General features: G+C 43.0%; 1 protein-coding gene across 6 annotated transcripts; it reads right to left on the bottom strand.

The window, feature by feature from the left end:
• Positions 1–1982: 1982 nt before the first annotated feature.
• Positions 1983–17971, bottom strand: rasgrp4 (RAS guanyl releasing protein 4). Of its 6 annotated transcripts, none has more exons than XM_044031324.1 (17): positions 17469–17971; positions 11067–11239; positions 9408–9519; positions 9129–9191; positions 8881–9012; positions 8073–8214; positions 7578–7751; positions 7370–7486; positions 6290–6565; positions 6111–6191; positions 5739–5843; positions 5510–5619; positions 5246–5396; positions 5120–5156; positions 4058–4189; positions 3764–3932; positions 1983–2437 (listed from the first exon to the last, which is right to left on the bottom strand). In XM_044031324.1, exons 1-17 carry the CDS (start codon positions 17483–17485, stop codon positions 2083–2085), a joined length of 2346 nt encoding a protein of 781 aa, XP_043887259.1. In that variant the 5' UTR covers positions 17486–17971; the 3' UTR covers positions 1983–2082. The 6 variants fall into 6 exon arrangements, with proteins under 6 accessions (XP_043887259.1, XP_043887262.1, XP_043887263.1 ...); XM_044031326.1 differs by having other exon boundaries at positions 2256–2437; positions 4033–4189; XM_044031325.1 differs by having other exon boundaries at positions 2256–2437; positions 3764–3966.
• Positions 17972–18370: the final 399 nt, after the last annotated feature.

Raw genomic sequence — 18370 nt, 5'->3', positions numbered from 1 at the left:
TGTGAGGATCAGATCACTGGACCACGGAGTGGATGGACGGGCACCAACACGTCACTTACCTGCAGAACTCACCTGGATGCACTATGGCAAAAAGGCAGGCCGGCAGAGGCACTGTGATGCTGTGGATAATGTTCTGCTGTGAAACCTTGGGTCCTGCTTTCACACGTACCACCCACCTAAGCATTGTTGCAGACCATGTACACCCTTTCATGGAAACGCTATTCCCTGATGACTGTGGCCTCTTTCAGCAGGATAATGCACAGTGGCACAAAGAAAAAATGGTCCAGGAACGGTTTGAGGAGCACAACAACATTACATTACATTACATGTCATTTAGCAGACGCTTTTATCCAAAGCGACTTACAATGGAATCAAGTACAATTAGCCAGGGGTGGAATCGAACTTGCGACCATGATGTCAACGAGATTGAGGTGTTGACTTGGCCTCCAAATTCCCCAGATCTCAATCCAAACGAGCATCTGTGGGGTGTGCTGGACAAACACGTCCCATCCATGGAGGCCCCACCTCGCAACTTACAGGACTTAAAGGATCTGCTGCTAACAGCTTGGTGCCACATAGCACTGCACGGGGGTTGAGTGGAGTCAAGGCTTCGACAGGTCAGTGCTGTTTTCAACTTCATTTTGCACGTTACGCCTCATCGGTGTACAGTATGTATTTGACGTATTCAAACACATATAAAATACTTCAATATGGACCTGGTCCCCTTGTCGCTGTAACAGCTTCCACTCTTCTTGGAAGACTTTCATTCAAGATATTTGTGCCCATTCATTCATTCAGTAGAGCATTTGAGGGGTCAGTCAAGTTCTTCCACACCAAACTCGTCAAACCATGTTTGTAGTTTATATTACTTTATAGTCCTTGCTTTGTTCATGTTGGAATAGAAAAAGGACCCTCCTCAAACGGTTGACACAAAGTTGGAAGCACAGCATTGTCCAAAATCCAAAGCCTTATTGAAACACCTGAATTCAATACTTCAAATACGTCAAACACTTTTGTCCATATAGTGTGAAGATAAAGGTGTAAATTCACCAGACTGTATGAATTCTTGTTCATCACCCCAGAGTGAGCCTTTTATATTCATATCAGGAAAGCCTTTTGGCGCTTTTCCACTATACAGTTCCAGCATGGCGCGGCTCGGCTCTACACAGTTTGGCATGATTGATTCTGTTACTATAGAACCTCTTCAACGTGGGCAGAGTCTTCATAGTACGGCTGCATGAAACTTTGTTTTATACGCGACACAAACTAGTGACTTGTAAAGCAGTTATTTTCCGTGTAACTGAAACATTAGACTCAGTTCATGGAAAAGGATTCGCTCACAGAATCATTGGATCGCCACATTCAGCAGCGCTTTCACTAAATACACCAGACTCTTTCTGTTAAATGTTGAGATTTTTAGACACTTGCTTTGCTTCAAATGTTGGAGATTAACGCATGTTTTCAGGATTTTTATGTCTTTAACTGATCTACAGTTCCTCATCGTTCAGTTTGATTCTTGTGTCGGACGTCGAGTTCCAGTGACGTCACTCTCAGTGGACGGCAGTCTTGTCAATGTCACATTTAGTATCGGCTCAGCTCGCTTGGAACCTCGCCAGAGCAGGCACTAAAAAAGTACCAGGTAGTATCATTAATGGAAAATCAAAAAAAAACAAAAACATGCCGAGTTGAGCCGTACCGGAACTGTGCTGTGGAAAAGCGCCATTTGAGTTTTAATGCTAACTGAAGGCTACATAGGTTTTCCAGCAAACCTGGAAGGGTCTATGTCACACACTGTACCCTTTTTAAAGGCCGCAGAGAATAACCATATCATCCAATGTGAAGCTAAATGTATAGAACCATTGTCGTCGTCATGTTCAGTAGCTGCCAAAGTCAAAATAACTTTTTGTGGGAGGGGGTTTAGTGTTAATTCCCCACCGTGTATGTGTCATGAGGACATGAGATCAGGAGTCAGGACACTGTGCTTTGTCTGGACGTCGTCATATTTGAAATGACCGAATGGATTTGAGGTTGTGTTGCATCTTAGCACCAGAGAACAAAAGAGCAAAGTAAGATGTTCATAAATTACAGAGACAGGTGTTTGTTTGGAGCTGGAACAACAAACCAAACTATAAAGACAAAAAAATGGAAAAACCTGTCACAAGCACTTGAAACATGAAGTAGTCCGTTATTAACCGCTGGTTGAAACTCAAGCCAGTGGCCAGTGAATCTCATCAGTTCAGCACCATTGGTGTCAGAGACGGCGTCAATATTATTATTATTATTATTATTATTATTGTTATTGTCTGTGTTAAACGTGGGGAAACGCTCAGTCTGGTTCCCGGCTCTTGTCTTCGTAGAGATGCAGCTCCTCCATCTGCTCCTGCAGGAGGGCGACGGGCATGGAGCAGCCCCGGGTTCTCTGTGGCAGTGTGTTGACCTGGAAAACAGTAAACACTCCTTTACTTGTCACTTCATACTTTAAGACAGTGACTCCCAAGGACTGGTTCTGGACCTACAGATCGGCCACGGAAGATTTACCTTTGGTCCACAAACAGATTTGCAGAATATTCCCAAACTTAAGAGTTCTTCTGAAACCCAAACCTTAAATCATGACTTATAAACACACAAGACTAGACCAACTACTAACACTTGTTCTGACTGGTTAGGTGTGCATCTGTTAGGCGCAGAAGCTCGAAAGAAAATGACCTTTATCTGACAAAAATAAAAGCCACAGATCAACAAATATGGTGACACCTGCTATTCTAGGTCAGATAAAAGCAAAATAACAGATCATTTAAATGACGTGGCTTTGTTTTATTCCTTTTTTAAAGTATTTATTAAAATCCATTGTACACATTTTACAACTGAATTACAAAACTGAAAAATAAAAACAGTGATATACATGTATTTATATTTAATGACCTTTCATGTACCCCCACAGTCCACTAGGGGGCAGCTTTTGGGAAACACTTTGTGTACAGTATATGTTTTAAATAATAATACACTGCAATTAATTAACCAAACATCTTTTTGAAATGATTTGCTTACCAATTCAAAATGATTTAGTGCCTACAGTAATCTTTATTTATTTATTTTGTTTTTGTAAAGCTGAAGTGCATAATTTAACATAAATATCAACAAATGTCCCATTACATTTAAACCACTGTCAAATGAGTTCACACAAATGCTGATTAAGTCTCTCTCTCTCTCTCTCTGTCTTTGCCTCGCTCTCTCAATATTGCAATGTTTGGATCTCGTGTCACTTGACATTCCCGCATTGTAGCCAAGAAGTGATTTGTTTTGTCAAAACAGACGTTGGAAACGGCAACGACTGCAAACAGGCTGGAGTTTGACTGAAAACGCAAAGTGAATTCTACTTCTACTACTTAATTTTGTTTGTTGTTCAGCAGTTTGAGGGGACAAACGCTTCTTGCCCCCACCTGCCCCAGCTCTGCAGCTGTATACACATAAACGCTCCCTTAGTCAGAGCTGATAGTTTCGCTTGACAGATGAAGGTCAGTAAGAACGTCAACAACAAATTTCAGCGTCGATATAAAAAGCTACGCACTTAAAGTTCAAGTATGTTCAGAATCCAAAGTGTTTTCACCTGACACACTCACTGGTGTAAGATACTTACTATAGACTTTGTACCAAAAAGGGATATTTGATTCAATATTTGTGTGGTTCAAAGAGGTTAAAAGACCAGAAAAGCTCTAAAAATCCTAAACTTCATAAACCCGCAGGGACTCATGGCACGTCTCACCTTTCTGTCTGAACACGCATAAGCGAGGGAGTTGTGGTTGTTTCCCCTCTTGTCCTTTTTCTGTGGCGTCCACGTTCCTGGGTCCGTCTGAGTGGAGCGGTCCGACAGCGTCCAGTCACCGGTGTTGTTTTTCCAAAGCGGAGTTCCCTTGATGTGATCCGTCTCGTTACTTTGGGGGAAAACAAAAGTCTCCTCCTCTGAACCTGACATAGAATGTTGGACATTAAGGTTTGTGCATGTGTGCGTGTGTGTGTGTTTGGTTTGCATACTGTGTGTGATGGAGGGAAGACTCACTCCAGCTGTTGCCCTTGGTTCTGGGGTCGGGCGCGGGGGTGCATGGGCAGGACCCAGTTGTGTTTTTGTGTTTCTTTAAGCACTCCATTCCCACCAGATCCCTGCAGTGTCTGTGACAGTTTATCCCACAATCTGAGAGACACACACAGATGAAAAGGTCAAGGCTGGAACTGGAATTTTAAACTTCTTCACGGGAAAAAAACAACTGATACTTGAGAGAGACATTTTAGAGACATTGATTTTAGCCAATTAAGAAAAGGCTGACCTAACAAAAATCTACATTATATAAAGAATGCTTATCTCATTCTTGGTCACAAACTGAAAACAGAAGCTTGTTTGGCTTTGTAAACCTCTAACTCAACTGCACCAAAATTCCATAGAGAAAATCAACATTTTTAGTTTACAGGGACACATAAGCTACTGATCTACTGCTGCCTCCAATCGTAAATTTAAATGTGTTATTTTATCCAGATTAGACAAACAGCAGCTCCTGTGTCCCTGCAATCTAAAAACGTTGATTTTCTCTATGGACTTTGGTGCCAGAGACTAGTTTACAAACGTCTATTTCCAGTCAGAAAAAGAAATATTGCACAAACAATATTTGTGATGATAGTTCACAGAATTTCAAAATACAAGTGTAAGTTTTGACATGGAGCGATATACTGTATATAGTTCACTGTAAAAATTTTATATTTTTGGTTTAAAACGAATACAGAAGTAACTTGATATTAAATGGTGGGCCACATGAAATCAATTGGAGGGCTGCATATGGCCTGCGGACCGCAAGTTTGAGACCTCTAGTGTAGATCTTATCAGGCAATAGCGACCATGTTTTTCAGTAGGCGTGAGCCTCCATGTCTCAGGCTGGTTCCTGGTGCTGGTGGTGTACCAGGGGCGTGTACCATGTACGAGTGCAGTTTAAATCTTAAAGTTTGTTGATACAACATATATATACTGAACTTTTTATATTACTATTGAATAAAAATATGTTGCCATTTGTTTGACAGAAAATGTCGGGGCCAGATTTGTCAAAACCTGGACCAACATGAATCCTGATCTCACCTTTGCAGTGGTAGCCCTGTTTAATGACTCCCCACAGCTACAAGAGAAAAGACACAAATAAGTTCAAGTTTGCCCGAGTGGAAACAGAAAACATGAAATCATAAGCCGTATACAAAAGGTACTAACAAAGCCCCCGCACGTGTCGCAGAACGTCGGCCGTTTGTACGTGGTTTCATGGAAGTTGTGTGCGTCTTTGAAGTTGTAGCCCAGCTTGGCACATACAGACATTCCCCTCATGAAGTAAGAGGTGATTTCTTCACGACTGATCTGTCCCTCCCTGAGCAGAAAATGTTCCACAGTGAGTTGAGGTTTGTGTAAAACCACGCGACAGCTCATTGTTGTTTTCTCTGTCATGGTGGGAGGCGTCGGCGCTCGCTGCAGCTTCCTCACCTGTCAGTTTCGTGGGTGCAGAAGGAGAAGGGGAAGTTGGCTGTTATTTTCTCAAAGTCGTCCAGTGTAATGTAGCCGTCTTGGTTCTGGTCGTAGTTTTTCATGATGGACTGCAGGGGGCAACAGAGCAGTCAGATATTTTGAGGCACAACAAGAGCAGCGGCTTAGTTCTGCTTCAGCCCATAAGGAAGTGAAAGACGGGAGTTTTGTTGAAGAACCACATACTCACATCCACCATCTGTTTGACGTGTTTGGATATGGTGTCGGGGTCAAGCCTGGGGGTGACCCCTGACCCCCACTCTGCCACTACCGGTGGTTTAACTGGAGCTACAGGCTGAGAATCAACACACACACACACAGTGATGAGACGCGAAGCAAATACAAGAAAAGAAGCAAAAAAACGAGAGCACACCCACCACATGACACGCTTCTGTACATGCAGCACTTTGATGTGGCTCACTTTGATGTACTTTAGCACTGAGCCTGTGTTTTTGTTTTGAACATGTTGCACTCACAGAGACAACAAAAATGTCCCTCCTCTCGTGAAAAGGTGAAAATAAGTGCAAGCCAGATGGTGTTGGATCAAGCCGCATGTACTGACCTGGATCTTAGGGTTCTTGGGTTCCTTGGTGTATGAAAGTTCATATATCTCATCCTCGGTGTAGTACAAATCTAGAGAGAGCTGAAGCATTAAAAGGACATCATTTAAAAATGTTCTCTATGAACTTGTTTTTTATTTAAAAGAATGTTTTTATTGAGGTCGCCGTTTCTGCCTCTTACTGTGAGCAGATGCAGAAGGTCTTTGTTGGCCTCGAAGGGCGGCGTGCAGCTGTGAATGGCCAACAGGTCGTTGATGTTGCTGTACAAGTGCTGCAGCTTGCTCAGGTTGATCTTCTCCTCATCGATGTAGTCCGGCAGGGCCTCGTTCAGCGAGATCAGGTCCTTTAGGTGGACGCCCAGGATGGGCACCTTGAAGCCGCTGCACTCGTTGTACACGCGCCGGTAGTTGCTGTAGTTGCTGCGCGAGGAGAGCAGCTCCGTCATCTCACTCAGGGCCTGACGGAGGCAAAACAGATCAGGGAATGAATGATAAATGTGTGTTGAATTATTTTATCATTTGGTTTCAACAACCTGGATTTATTATTAATGATTTAATAAATGTGTTCCCTCACCAGATGATGGAGAGAGTTTGGGGTCATTATATCCAGTCAGGGCTCTTAGGACATACACTATATGGACAAAAGTATTTGGCCACACCTGAATTCAGCTGTGTCAATCAGACTTTGGGCCAGGCCCCTTATCTCCAATGAAGTACAGTATCGACGCTTCGGCATACCAACACATTTTGGACGCTGCTATGCTTCCAACTGATTGAGGAAGGTCCTTTTCCATTACAACACTGTTGTCTGACTGACCCGCACAGAGTGCTGACCTCAACCCTATCAAGCGCCTTTGGGATGAACTTGACCAGAGACGTCTCGTACAACATCAGTGCCTGACCTCATAAATGCTCTACAGAATGAACGGGCACAAATTCACATAGAAACACTTCAAAATCTTGTGTGGAAGTGTGGAAGCTGTTATAGCTGCAAAAAAGGGACTAATTCCATATTAATGTCCCGTATATGCATTTGAATACTATAGTCCCTGTTGGTGTAATAGTCAGGAGTCCAAATACTCATGTCCATACAGTGTATATCAGTGCCACAGCTTCCACCTATGTCACAGTGGTCATGCACTTCCCAAACTCTGCTTGTTGCATTGGTACATGCGTGACCTTCAATTTGAAGTTTTGGAAACCCTTGTTTGTAGATGGGTTGTGCTCATGAGACTCATGGTTGTGCGTGCAGTTGGAAATACCTTAGTGATGTCTGGAGGCAGCAGGTTAGAGGTGTCTTTGAGGCGGGAGATGGAGCTGTGACAGAGGCCTCCAGTTACTGCCATGAGAGTGTTAAAGTTCTGCAGAGCCCGAAGTTTCTACGGGAGGAAACGGCACAGTGATATCATCGATCGTCACGGCAGCCAGAAACAGAAATCCATGAGATGTTCGATCCCTCGGGCAGCTCACCTGAGCCACGTGGCTGAACTTGGTGAAGACCTGTGCTCGCTGCTGGGCCGTGTGTCTGCTGAGGATCATCAGCTGGACCCACTGTGAGACGCCGTTGCACATCATGACGGACCGCTCCAGAGCCGGGTTGTCCCTCACCGAGCCTCGCACCACGTAGCTGCGGTAGTCCAGGAACTGGCCAATCAGAAAGGCACTGGTCAGCAGTAATTTTGACTCAGGTGAACAAGGGAAACTTGAGCCAAACCTGCACTAGCTGCAACTCATGTTATCTACTGAGAAAAAAACACTTCTTTAGTCTGAAGCTGTCGGTATTAAATATTAAATGCATTTTTTTACAGATGCTCTGTAGCATTGATCAGTTGTTACTGCAGTATTATGTCTGGATCCTCACTTTCACCTGTCATGGCTTTTGTTTTGCACTGGACGCATCAACATCAGATCAAGTCATAGCAACGCGACAAGGCCTCATCGTGAGAGTTTGTTCACTGAACTCACTGAAACGTTACAGAAGTTCTTGAACTCCAGGTAGCTGAGATGCTCGGCCATTTCATCCGGCTCCATGTGGTCAAAGATCAGGGATACCTTCCTCTTCTTCACAGAGGGTGAAGGCGCCTGGGAAACGTTCAGATGAGGGTTTCTAGAAAAACACAGCCGGGTGACCGGACCAACAACAGATGGCATAGAAAATGAGTTTGTCTATGTATAGAAAAAAAGGCAGCCAACAGGGACACAAGGAAAAGCAGATTTTAGTCACTTATATTTATTTGCCTTATTCTATTTTCCTATTTAATGCACAGACTCTTTGAGCCTGGACTGTCTGTTTGTGCACAAAACGGCAAATAAACATTGTGAATCTTGATCCTCACCTAATACAATCAAAGCCACCTTATGTCAACCGTATCTTAAGAATATGATTGCTACTTTATCTCATCATAAGTCAGGCTTTTCCCAGCTGGAAACTGAGTTTGTAAGCCGCTCACTCTTTCTGCACCAAACAAATCTGTGTTTTCTGATTGCAGGGACCCTGGAGCTGTTGGTCTGCTGCTGCCTCATTTGTTAAGTTTGTGTCACTCAGGTTAGTCCAAACCTTATGTCACATTTGAATTCAATAATGGAGGCATCAGTGGATCAACAACTCACAAACTGCAACCTGAACCATAACTTTAAAGTTGAGTCAAAGAGGACAAAAGGCCAAAAATAAGACCTTCCGGAGTACATGGAACCAAAAATATAGGGTTTTTCTATATAAAAAGAAAAAATCCCTTCCAGTTCATTACGGTGAATGAAATCGAAAATGTCTCACAAGCAGGAGGTGTCGATGAGCTGTGAGTGCGTCTCCTGTCCATCTGACCGAACCAGCGCCCACAGGTCCCCCATGGTCTGCTCAAGAAGTGGGTCGGCCTCAAACACAGCTGGGAACTGGCCGATCCACTGCCTTGCCACCAAGCAGGACAGAGTCTATGTTTACTACTCACAAATAGAGCAGGGTAACCAGTTCTGTCACACACTGTGTCAAACGAGACGCTCATGTGCCTCCTGTTCTTTACTCACCTGACAAGGTGGCAGATCTGCGCCCGCCTCAGCCCTCTCTTGTCCAACGGAGCATCCTTATAGGTAAAGAAGTCAAGGATGTCAACAGACCGCTACACCAAACACTGGGCAGGGATACACTGTATATACTTCAAATCTGTTTTTTTTTTGCAAAACAAAGCAAGGACTGTTTCCTGATCTGATTAATGACTGTGAGACATGTGCTTGGGAACATGTGACAGGTTACAGTGCACTGGTTGGTTGGAGTAGAGCAGAACACAGTGTGACGGTAGAGGATATAGGGCAAGAAGTTTCTGGGCGAACGTTTGCGATGGCACTACCCAACTGTGCATCATCAGCGTCATGTGGACCAGCTGAGACCCTTTGGGGCTGGAGAGCTTCCCCTCCGAATCTGTGAGGGAAACACAGCAGCACATCCAAAGAACAATTAAATGTGGTTCAAAATCAGCAATGAAAACAACAACCAAAGCACATTTCACTCAGTCAGTTTAAGTGGGTCTAGATGCTTGTGTAACAGAAGACGTTCTGTTTATTTTGCAGTCCTAAACTGGAGGATGTGTGATTGTCTGTTACACAAGCAGTGCTTCCTTGGTGTTTGAGATACACTGAAGTTTAAAATATTTTTTTTTTATAAAACCATATGTCGAGGCCTGGGAACCATTTTTATCAACTTGCCAAAAGGCTGACTGGATAAAATCGAATATGTTTAACTACTTTATCTTGCTGTTAGTCTTTTCTGGCATTGTTCACCTGCAGGGACACAGGAGCTGCTAGTTGACCACGGCCTCATTTGAAAAGACTGGGTCACTATTTGATATTGTATATTTCAGGCTGAAGTAGCTTTAAAAGACTGACTCGTTTGAAGTGGAAAAAAATATTAATATATGATGTTTTTACAGCTGTTTCTGGGAAGGTGCCGTTTTCTGCTGCTAGGAACAAATTAGTACGTTTTTGTGTAGCTTAGCCATTTTAGGCTAATTTAAGAAAGTGGGAGGACAGTTCGAAAGTTAAAAAATGAATATCCTCTGGAAAAATTTGAGCTATAGTCATTCAACACAGCCAAAATGGCTTAACAGTAATAACGGAATGGCAGGAAATGTCCCTTGGAACTCTTAAGGGTTATACACCAAAATCATGAAATAACACAATTTAACTTACAGCTGTGTGCTGTGTGTCAGCATCTCCTGTGTATTGTGTTGTAAAAGCACAGATTTTCTTACCAGACGCTGGTGCTGGGAGTAAAGGACTGTAAACCTTTATTCCCAGGGAGTGAGCAGTATACTATTACTTTAAAGTTGCTGGTAAAAGAGGACAAAGATCAAATCAAATTAAGCTCTTACTCTCAGTCTGTATCCCTCTTATACTGTATGTGTATTTACCTGCAACTACTCCACCATATCTACCAAATAATTACATTCTTATGTTATGTTTTTCCCCAAATCTTTCGTTCTTTAAGGATGCCTGGCACAACCAAACACCCTCCCTGCTCATGGCATCTTGCCATTCAGATATTTTTGGTCCACTATTTATGTACTTTTGTGCACCTTGTCTGTTCATTGATAAAAGCATAGACTGGGACATTTACATTTCTGTAGAGACAGCAGGACTCTAGACATCTTAAAAAACCTGGGTAAATTGCAAACTCTCTGGAGTGGAGTGAGCAACAGTGATGCCACTGAAACAGAGCAGTCGAGAGTAGAGTTTAACAGTGCATGGGAATAGCTCGTTGGCCTCTGCAGGCCAACAGAACAAAGCTTGATTGTATAAGACCAGCCTTTGTTTACCTCCCTCCCTCCTGTCAGTCTCTCCCACTCTGTATTGCCCCCTCACTCTCCCTCGACCCTCATTTATATAACCTGGTTGTGATAAAGAGTGAAGACACATGACACATTTTGGGAACACATGCAAACACAGACAGACAGACAGACAGAAACTGACCAAAGCAGTTCAAGCAGCGCTGTATGAGCTCATCCAAGCTGGCAGCGCTGGAACTGGGGGGAGAGCTGGGGCTCTGCAGGGCCCGGGTGATGTCCTGAGGACTGGGACATGTATTCCTCCTCCGCTGGACGAGTTTCCTGCTCTTCAGCACACCACGGCTCTCACTGGGTTTCCTGAGAGAGAAAGATAGAGAGAGAGTGTATAAGTAGAACCTAAATGAGAAGTGCAGAGTGTGATAAGGTGAGTTCAGGTCAGCTTCTGTGGAAATGCAGCTTCTCACATCTGATAAGCAGCATGAAACATCAAGCAAACAACAACACAGCTTTCTGTGTTTCTCTAAGCGCGCGCACACACACACACACACACACACACACACAGAGTTTATAGTGAAGTCCATTATTTGTCAAACACGTCACACTTGAATTTGAGGTGGTTTTCCAGATTTCACTTGTGGTGTAATGATTGGTCACTGAAAGTGATATTAAGGTATTTTTAAAGTGTGCTTCCATGAGGAACTAACACATAGTCCAGAAGCCTCAAACTCGCGGCCCCCCAATCAATTTCATGTGGCCCTTCACTTAATATCAAGTTATAACGACTTATTTCTGTCTGTTTTGTCATTCAGACTCATTTTGCATCGCAAATACATTTTTTGGAATGTTAACATTTATTATCTTAAAACGGGCACTTTTATTTTGACATTCTATTAAATATCGTAACGAAAACCATTGTTGTGATATAATTATGGAATATTGTGATATGATTTTAAGCTATGCGTATATGTCTCTATATGTGGCCCAGTGATGGACTGGCGAACTGTCCATGGTGTCCCCCACCTATCGCCCTATGTCAGCTGAGATTGGCACAGTTCCGCCCTGCGACCCTCATGTGGAGGATAAAACGGTAGAAGATAGATGGATGGATTTTAAGCTAATTTCGTTTTTTTTTTAGACTCCTTAGACTCCTGACAGGAGGACAGTATGTTTGTGTCATCATAATAAATCTGAACAAAGGATTTGAAACACCAAAGTCAAAAATGAACACATTTGAGCTTACTGCTGGAGGCAGCAGTGAATCAACAACTCCCATGTGCTGTGATGTAAAATCGCTGATTTTCTCTATGGAATTTGGTGCCGAAGAGTGAGCAACGGAACCTATTCTTAAGATATCATATATAAGCAGACAGATTTTATAAGGTGAGCCTTTTGTTAAGTGGCGACAGTCCATTTTACTTTGTGTCTCTGATGCCAGCCATTTTTTTCACTGACAGCAGACACACCTGAATCACGCTGGTTCTCAGGGCGCGGAGGGCAGCAGGCGGAGCACAGAGCGTAGGTAGCTTAGGCTGTGTATGTGTCAGTGCCTCTGACTGAACAACCACACGGAACAAGCCTGAACTATCATGCGAGCCAAACAAACAGTAGTGAGACACACTCTCTGTACGTCAGGCTGAAAAAGTACAATATTACGTCACATTTTGATGTCAATAGTGCAAGTCATTTCTTCACCAAAAAAACAGATGTTTTCATCAGCTTCAGAAACGACTGTGGTATTATGGTAACTAATGGTTTATAACATTTTTAAGGCATTTCTACTAACAAATTGTATTTACACCTTTTCCACTGACACAGGACATTTAGGATTCACTTTGGTGACACAATACTAAGACGGTCCTGGACATAGACACAGTGTAGGGACCACACATTTGTCCACACCTTCAGTGCATATGTACCGATGCTGAGTTTGGTTTAAAAACAAAACCCTGAATCAACAGCAGGTGAGTCAATTTTGAAAGCCTTCCTGAATCAAAAAGCCAAAGGAGATGCCTTTGCTTCATGATGTGATTAATGCTTCCTCTTCAGATCAGAGCCTCTGTTTAGCAACGTCTGACTCTATTTCACAATTGTCTCCAGTAACCAACTCCTCTCAATCTTTTTTTACCCTTAAATGTGCTTTTTTTGCCTCACTCAGCGGGGGACGCTTAGATGCAGAGTCTTCCTGACAAGTTTGTTTATTATTAAAAATGGCTTCTGGTCAATGTGCAAAGCGTGCCATTTTTTTAATTGCGTAATTCAGATTTTGTCCACATGAACGCGTGGAGAAATTGAAGAGTGCGTAACGCGCTGAAACGTGTTGTGATTACATTACCAGGAAACACTGTGAGTTCAGAGAACTGGCGACAAGTTCCCTGAATGACCAGACTTACATCCCCTTCTCTTAACCTCTGTTTGTTTGAACAGCTCATTTTCATAGCCCTCACACACAAACACACACACACACACACACACACACAGTGCATAACGCAACATACGCATGCAGTCACATAAAAACAGACTCTTCATGGATGCTCAGTAGTTCCATACAGGTGCACACGGTGACATTCACTCATCTATTTATACCACAAGCTGCTCTACAGCCCATATGTGCTGTTCCATGTGTCACACCACACACTGCCCATCTCAGTCATGCCTGGATTCAAACACCCTGATGGAGAGAGAGAGAAAGAGAGGGGGAGGGGGGATGTGACCCCATCTCTCTGGATCCCGGTACGTCCAGCCCTGTGCGGCCGGATTGGAAACCTGCTGCACATCTCTCCGCCTCATTACAACGGCTGCTGACTGAAAACACCAACATGAAGCGAACGTGACTGACAAGTGTTATACATGAAAACCTCACAATAAGAACACAACAAAGGTGCCTCGGTTCACTTCATCACTCCACGTCTCACCCCGTTTGTAAAGCTCCAGTGTATTACATATAGGTGGGCTTATTGGCAGAACTACCCACAATGAATTATTATTACTATTATTATAATAAACTTAAAGACTGGTCCATAGCACAATACATATATACAGTATGTTGTAGTTGTTATCCTGCACATAATCCTGCATGTGGTATGACAAGACCAATAAACTTGATTAGTATTACTTTATCTTGGCAATTTAATAATAAATGCGTCTTATGCCGTCATTGTAAGCTGCGATAAGTATGGATGGTATACAGACGAGCACAGAATGAATAAAGTTACAACCAAGCTGATTAATCTGTGCTTACATCTGTTGACACTTTTGATCAATCTTATACGATAATAATCACTTTTTCTCATTAGTTTGAACATTTTGTTGCCTTAGACTAAGATTTTTATCTGCAATTAAGGCAAGGGCCTTGTTTTACCTTGTTTTTTTTTTCAGGCTGTAAAAAAAGCCTGAAAAAGGCATGCAGCTTGCATTTCGCATTTTTAAGTGAAACACACTGAAACTTCCCTAACCCTAACCCATCACACAACTGTAATTCTCTCTCTCTGACGCATTTGGGAGAAGGGAGGGGTGAGCGGGCGAGTCACACTGTTTGTTACAATATGCAGTATTATCGTTAGATTTGACTAATTCTTATAAACTGGACCTTTAACAGTGTTTTCAACAGCCAGCGATTCCTAATCATTACAATACTCAGCTCTGGAGGCTGATGCGTTTTCCTTTTATGCTCTGGGACACAATTAACAGCTTCAAATTATACGTTACTATCACTCAAATAATTACGGAGTAATCTACAAGTTAAAATTTGAAGGAAATGTAATGATATTTATCATATGTGGCCAAAGCTCAAGGAGCAGTCCTAAGCACGCAAGTAAATAAACTTCAGTCAAAAAACATTATATTCTGACTTGTTATTGATGATTTTCTCATCTCAGTGCCCTTTACATCTTGTCATCTGTCCTTTTCTCTGTGACTCAGAGTGAATCTGTCACCGCGCATACGAGGAGACGCGTTACTACAGAACAGAAGTGCTGATGGGGAAACGTTATTAATGTCATGACGTCTGTCGGGGGAATTTCCCCCAGAATGCTGAGCATGTAATGGCAGGTAGCAGCAGCAGCAGCAGCAGCAGCAGCAGCAGCAGCAGCAGCAGCACCTCACAGCTTTCAGTGATCAGTGACCTCTTTATTAAAGTCAGTGTGAGGTGAACTACCATGCTAATCTAAGCATGAAAATAAAATGTCCATGTCCAGGCCACTGAATTTAAAACAATCATAAAGTCCTTTATCCCAGTGGACATCAGGCTGTTAAACCAAGATCTGGGAATGAACATTTCATTTCACTTATTCACTGCATGTGTTTACAGGGCCCACACAAAGGCGTCAGCACACCTTTTACCATTATTTATTTCTTCTGTTGTCGTATGACATAGCCCACTCCTGTCCTGTCCTCTCTGTTGTCTGTTTCACCTGTCGTGCAAGAGGCTTCTCCAGGTCTGTGAGAGCTGAAGAGAGGGCTGAGTGGTAAAATGTCTTCAACCTTCAACTAACCTTAGCATGTCCAGTTGCCTATATCTAACGACTGAAGATGACCTGGATGACTGAGAAGGTTCACAGACTTTGTGTGCGATTTACAAAAAAAAAGCCTAAATAGTCTCCTTGTTCAAACATTAATTAACTTGTCTCTGTCCATCATATAAATGACAGGGCACTAAGATGAACTCTCACACCTCCTTCTCTCTCCTGACTCCTTCACCCTCTTGTCCTTCGTCGTTGCTCTATTCAAGCGTTTCAGGAAACAGCCTCACCATTTTTTCCCCTTTGGAAACATCCCTCTCACTCCCCTTCCCATCCGTGTCAGGACTCTTGGCCACACATCCAGTTCCCCCCCTCCTCCCTTTACATCTCTCGTGCTCACACTGGCGGGGGGATATGCAAATTCCTGTCTTTTTTCCCTTAATTGATTAATTGAAGCAAAGGCCCTTTGAAGGCCTTGTTTGTGAGCTTCTCTTTTTCTCCAGCTCTCCGTTCTCACAACCATGCATTCTTGTTCCCTCAACATCGAGTGGATGATGCATGTACTAGAGAGAGCAATATTAATCATTAGGAGCAACATGAAGCGACTGCACCAACCACTGTAAGGGGTGAGACAAAATATCCATAAAGCAATATAGTGACTCACAAGATATGATTCTCAATATCCTGCTGCCAAATTTAGATATTTTATTAAAAATATCTGCCAGTTTCACACACCACTGTCACTACTTTGTGACTCCTCGGGGTGGAGACATTTTGTATTCTTCGATATTGTGATTAGGCAAGGGATAAAATGAAAACGTCCAGTCACAATTATCCTGATATTGTAAAAATGTGCACTTGCCAAAACAACAAATACTTACCTTTTCTGTGAAAAAATACCAAAATATATATGATTAGAAAGATGCAGGCTGCATTTGTGGATATTAAGAAAAAAGAAAAGACAGACTTTCCAAATGATTTGCATGAAATGATTTTTCCCTTTCAGAATTATTCTGACAATGAACATTTATCACAGTCCACTTCTCATAGTACTAGTTCTCGTAGTACTGTTTGCCCCCTCCCTAAATGAGACGTGTCGTTATATGATTGAGCCACTGAATCGCTGTATCGTTACATATCTCGTGAGGGTGCGAATCACGATACGATATTATCGCGATATTGTGACATCATATGGCACCCTCGAGTGGACTGAAACGTCCTTTGATTTTTTTTCCATGCAAAATTGCGGTATTTCACTGTATCTAATATCGTGAGATACACAGTGACACACACACAGCTATCCTTTTGAGAACTAACATTAGCATCCATTCATTTGGACAGCCTAACTAAAAAAGCGTTATCCAGAACCTTAACCATAGCAGGTTAATGTCTAACCCTAACCCTTAACTGTACCACAATTCACTCAACCACTTCATCAGAAATAAGGTTCTGCCTCATTAGGACCAGGTTCTTGGTCTCCATGAGAGCTACTAGTCCTGACAAGGTCAGTGTTTATGCCAGAAATGTCCCAAGGAGGCAACAAATACAGAGACACACACAGAGTACATATGCAGTCTCTTTATACCCAGAAATCTGATAAGAGCTGTGATCACAACTACAGACAGTGGAGAAACAAAATAACAAAAGTACCAGTGAAAACACAACAGATTCCTCAGCAGTGTTGAAGAATGTCAAAATGAGGACACACCTCTGAAGTGGCAGAAGACTTTTCCATGGAAAGGTGAACAGGCAGACTGTCACTGCTTGACTGTGTGAAGTGCACACAAAGAATTTGAAACTCTTCGCTGATATGCAGGTCAAAGCCTTAATGCTCTGTATGTGTAATGTGTGTCTGCAGTGTTTCAAAAAGAAACACTGCAGACACACATTATAAATTCAAGTAAATGGCACTCACACACACATACACACACACATAAGATGAAAATGCCCCAGTTTCTGATCAACTTGACAAGAACCTTTGCAAAAACCACAGTGCATTTCAGATTGAACCTTGTTCACACGCTCCTGCTGCAAACCAGACACTTGCTGCTGACACATACTAAGACTCACACTGCCTGAGTGCAGTGTACCAGACACTAAGGTTTTAACCTTGGTTTCTTTTTAGTTACCTCTTTGCCTTGTTCATTGCAGCGCTCCTCTCCTCGGCAGCACTCCTCCTCTACTGGTGATCCGCTTGGGCATCTGAGCGCGTCCCTCACAGTTCCATGGTTGACCCTACTCCTCCTCCTCTTCTTCCTCCTCCTCCTCCTCTGTGTCCTCGATGTGTGTATGTGCCCAGGACAGCAAGAGCGGGCACAGGGCAGAGCGCTGCTGGAGGGTGAGGGCCGCCTCCCTACCAGTCACCCACTAGACTAAACTCCAGATCTAAACCGTGCTTGAAGATGTCAATCAACCACAAATCGGCAGCTACACAGTCTTCATGCTGCCTCCACCTGCTGCAAAAGAGAAAAAAACTCAAACACGAGCCTCAAAGTAAAGCGCAAGAGTGAACAAAAGTCATTCACTTGCCTTTGGAACATAAACAAGTCAGCATCTTAAATGGAGGAACTGGCTCTGACAGATAGGGGAACTCAAATTTGTTTCTGTGTGTGTGCCTGAGCCTGTGTGTGTGTGTGTGTGTGCAGGAGAGGGAGGGGAGAGGAGAGTTAGAGTGAGAGAGAGAATAGTAAACGCAAATGCAGTACCAATAGAGGAAGGAGGAGGAGAGTTAGAGATAGTGATGAGCAATCATCTGAGCACCACCAGCGAGCTCCAGGAAGCAACATCTGCGGTTATTTTTCTTTTTTTTTCTTTGAGAGGTATCAGCAGAGAGAGAAAAAAAAGAGCCCCACCTCAATGCCAGATATGGTCTTCTGGGGAATTGGCTGAAATTGGCAAAAGAATCGGTTCCTGAAAGGACACCATTTGAAATCTGATATCACTTTTGAATCCTGACACACATCTCCCTGTTTGATTCATTCATCCAGCTTCTCCCAAATTAAGTCGATCATCCCGATTTCTCCCTTTACTT

The sequence above is a fragment of the Solea senegalensis genome, linkage group LG8 (genome assembly GCF_019176455.1).
Source record: "Solea senegalensis isolate Sse05_10M linkage group LG8, IFAPA_SoseM_1, whole genome shotgun sequence".
Classification (NCBI taxonomy): Eukaryota; Metazoa; Chordata; class Actinopteri; order Pleuronectiformes; family Soleidae; genus Solea; species Solea senegalensis.
This window is presented reverse-complemented; position numbering and strand designations above follow the sequence as displayed.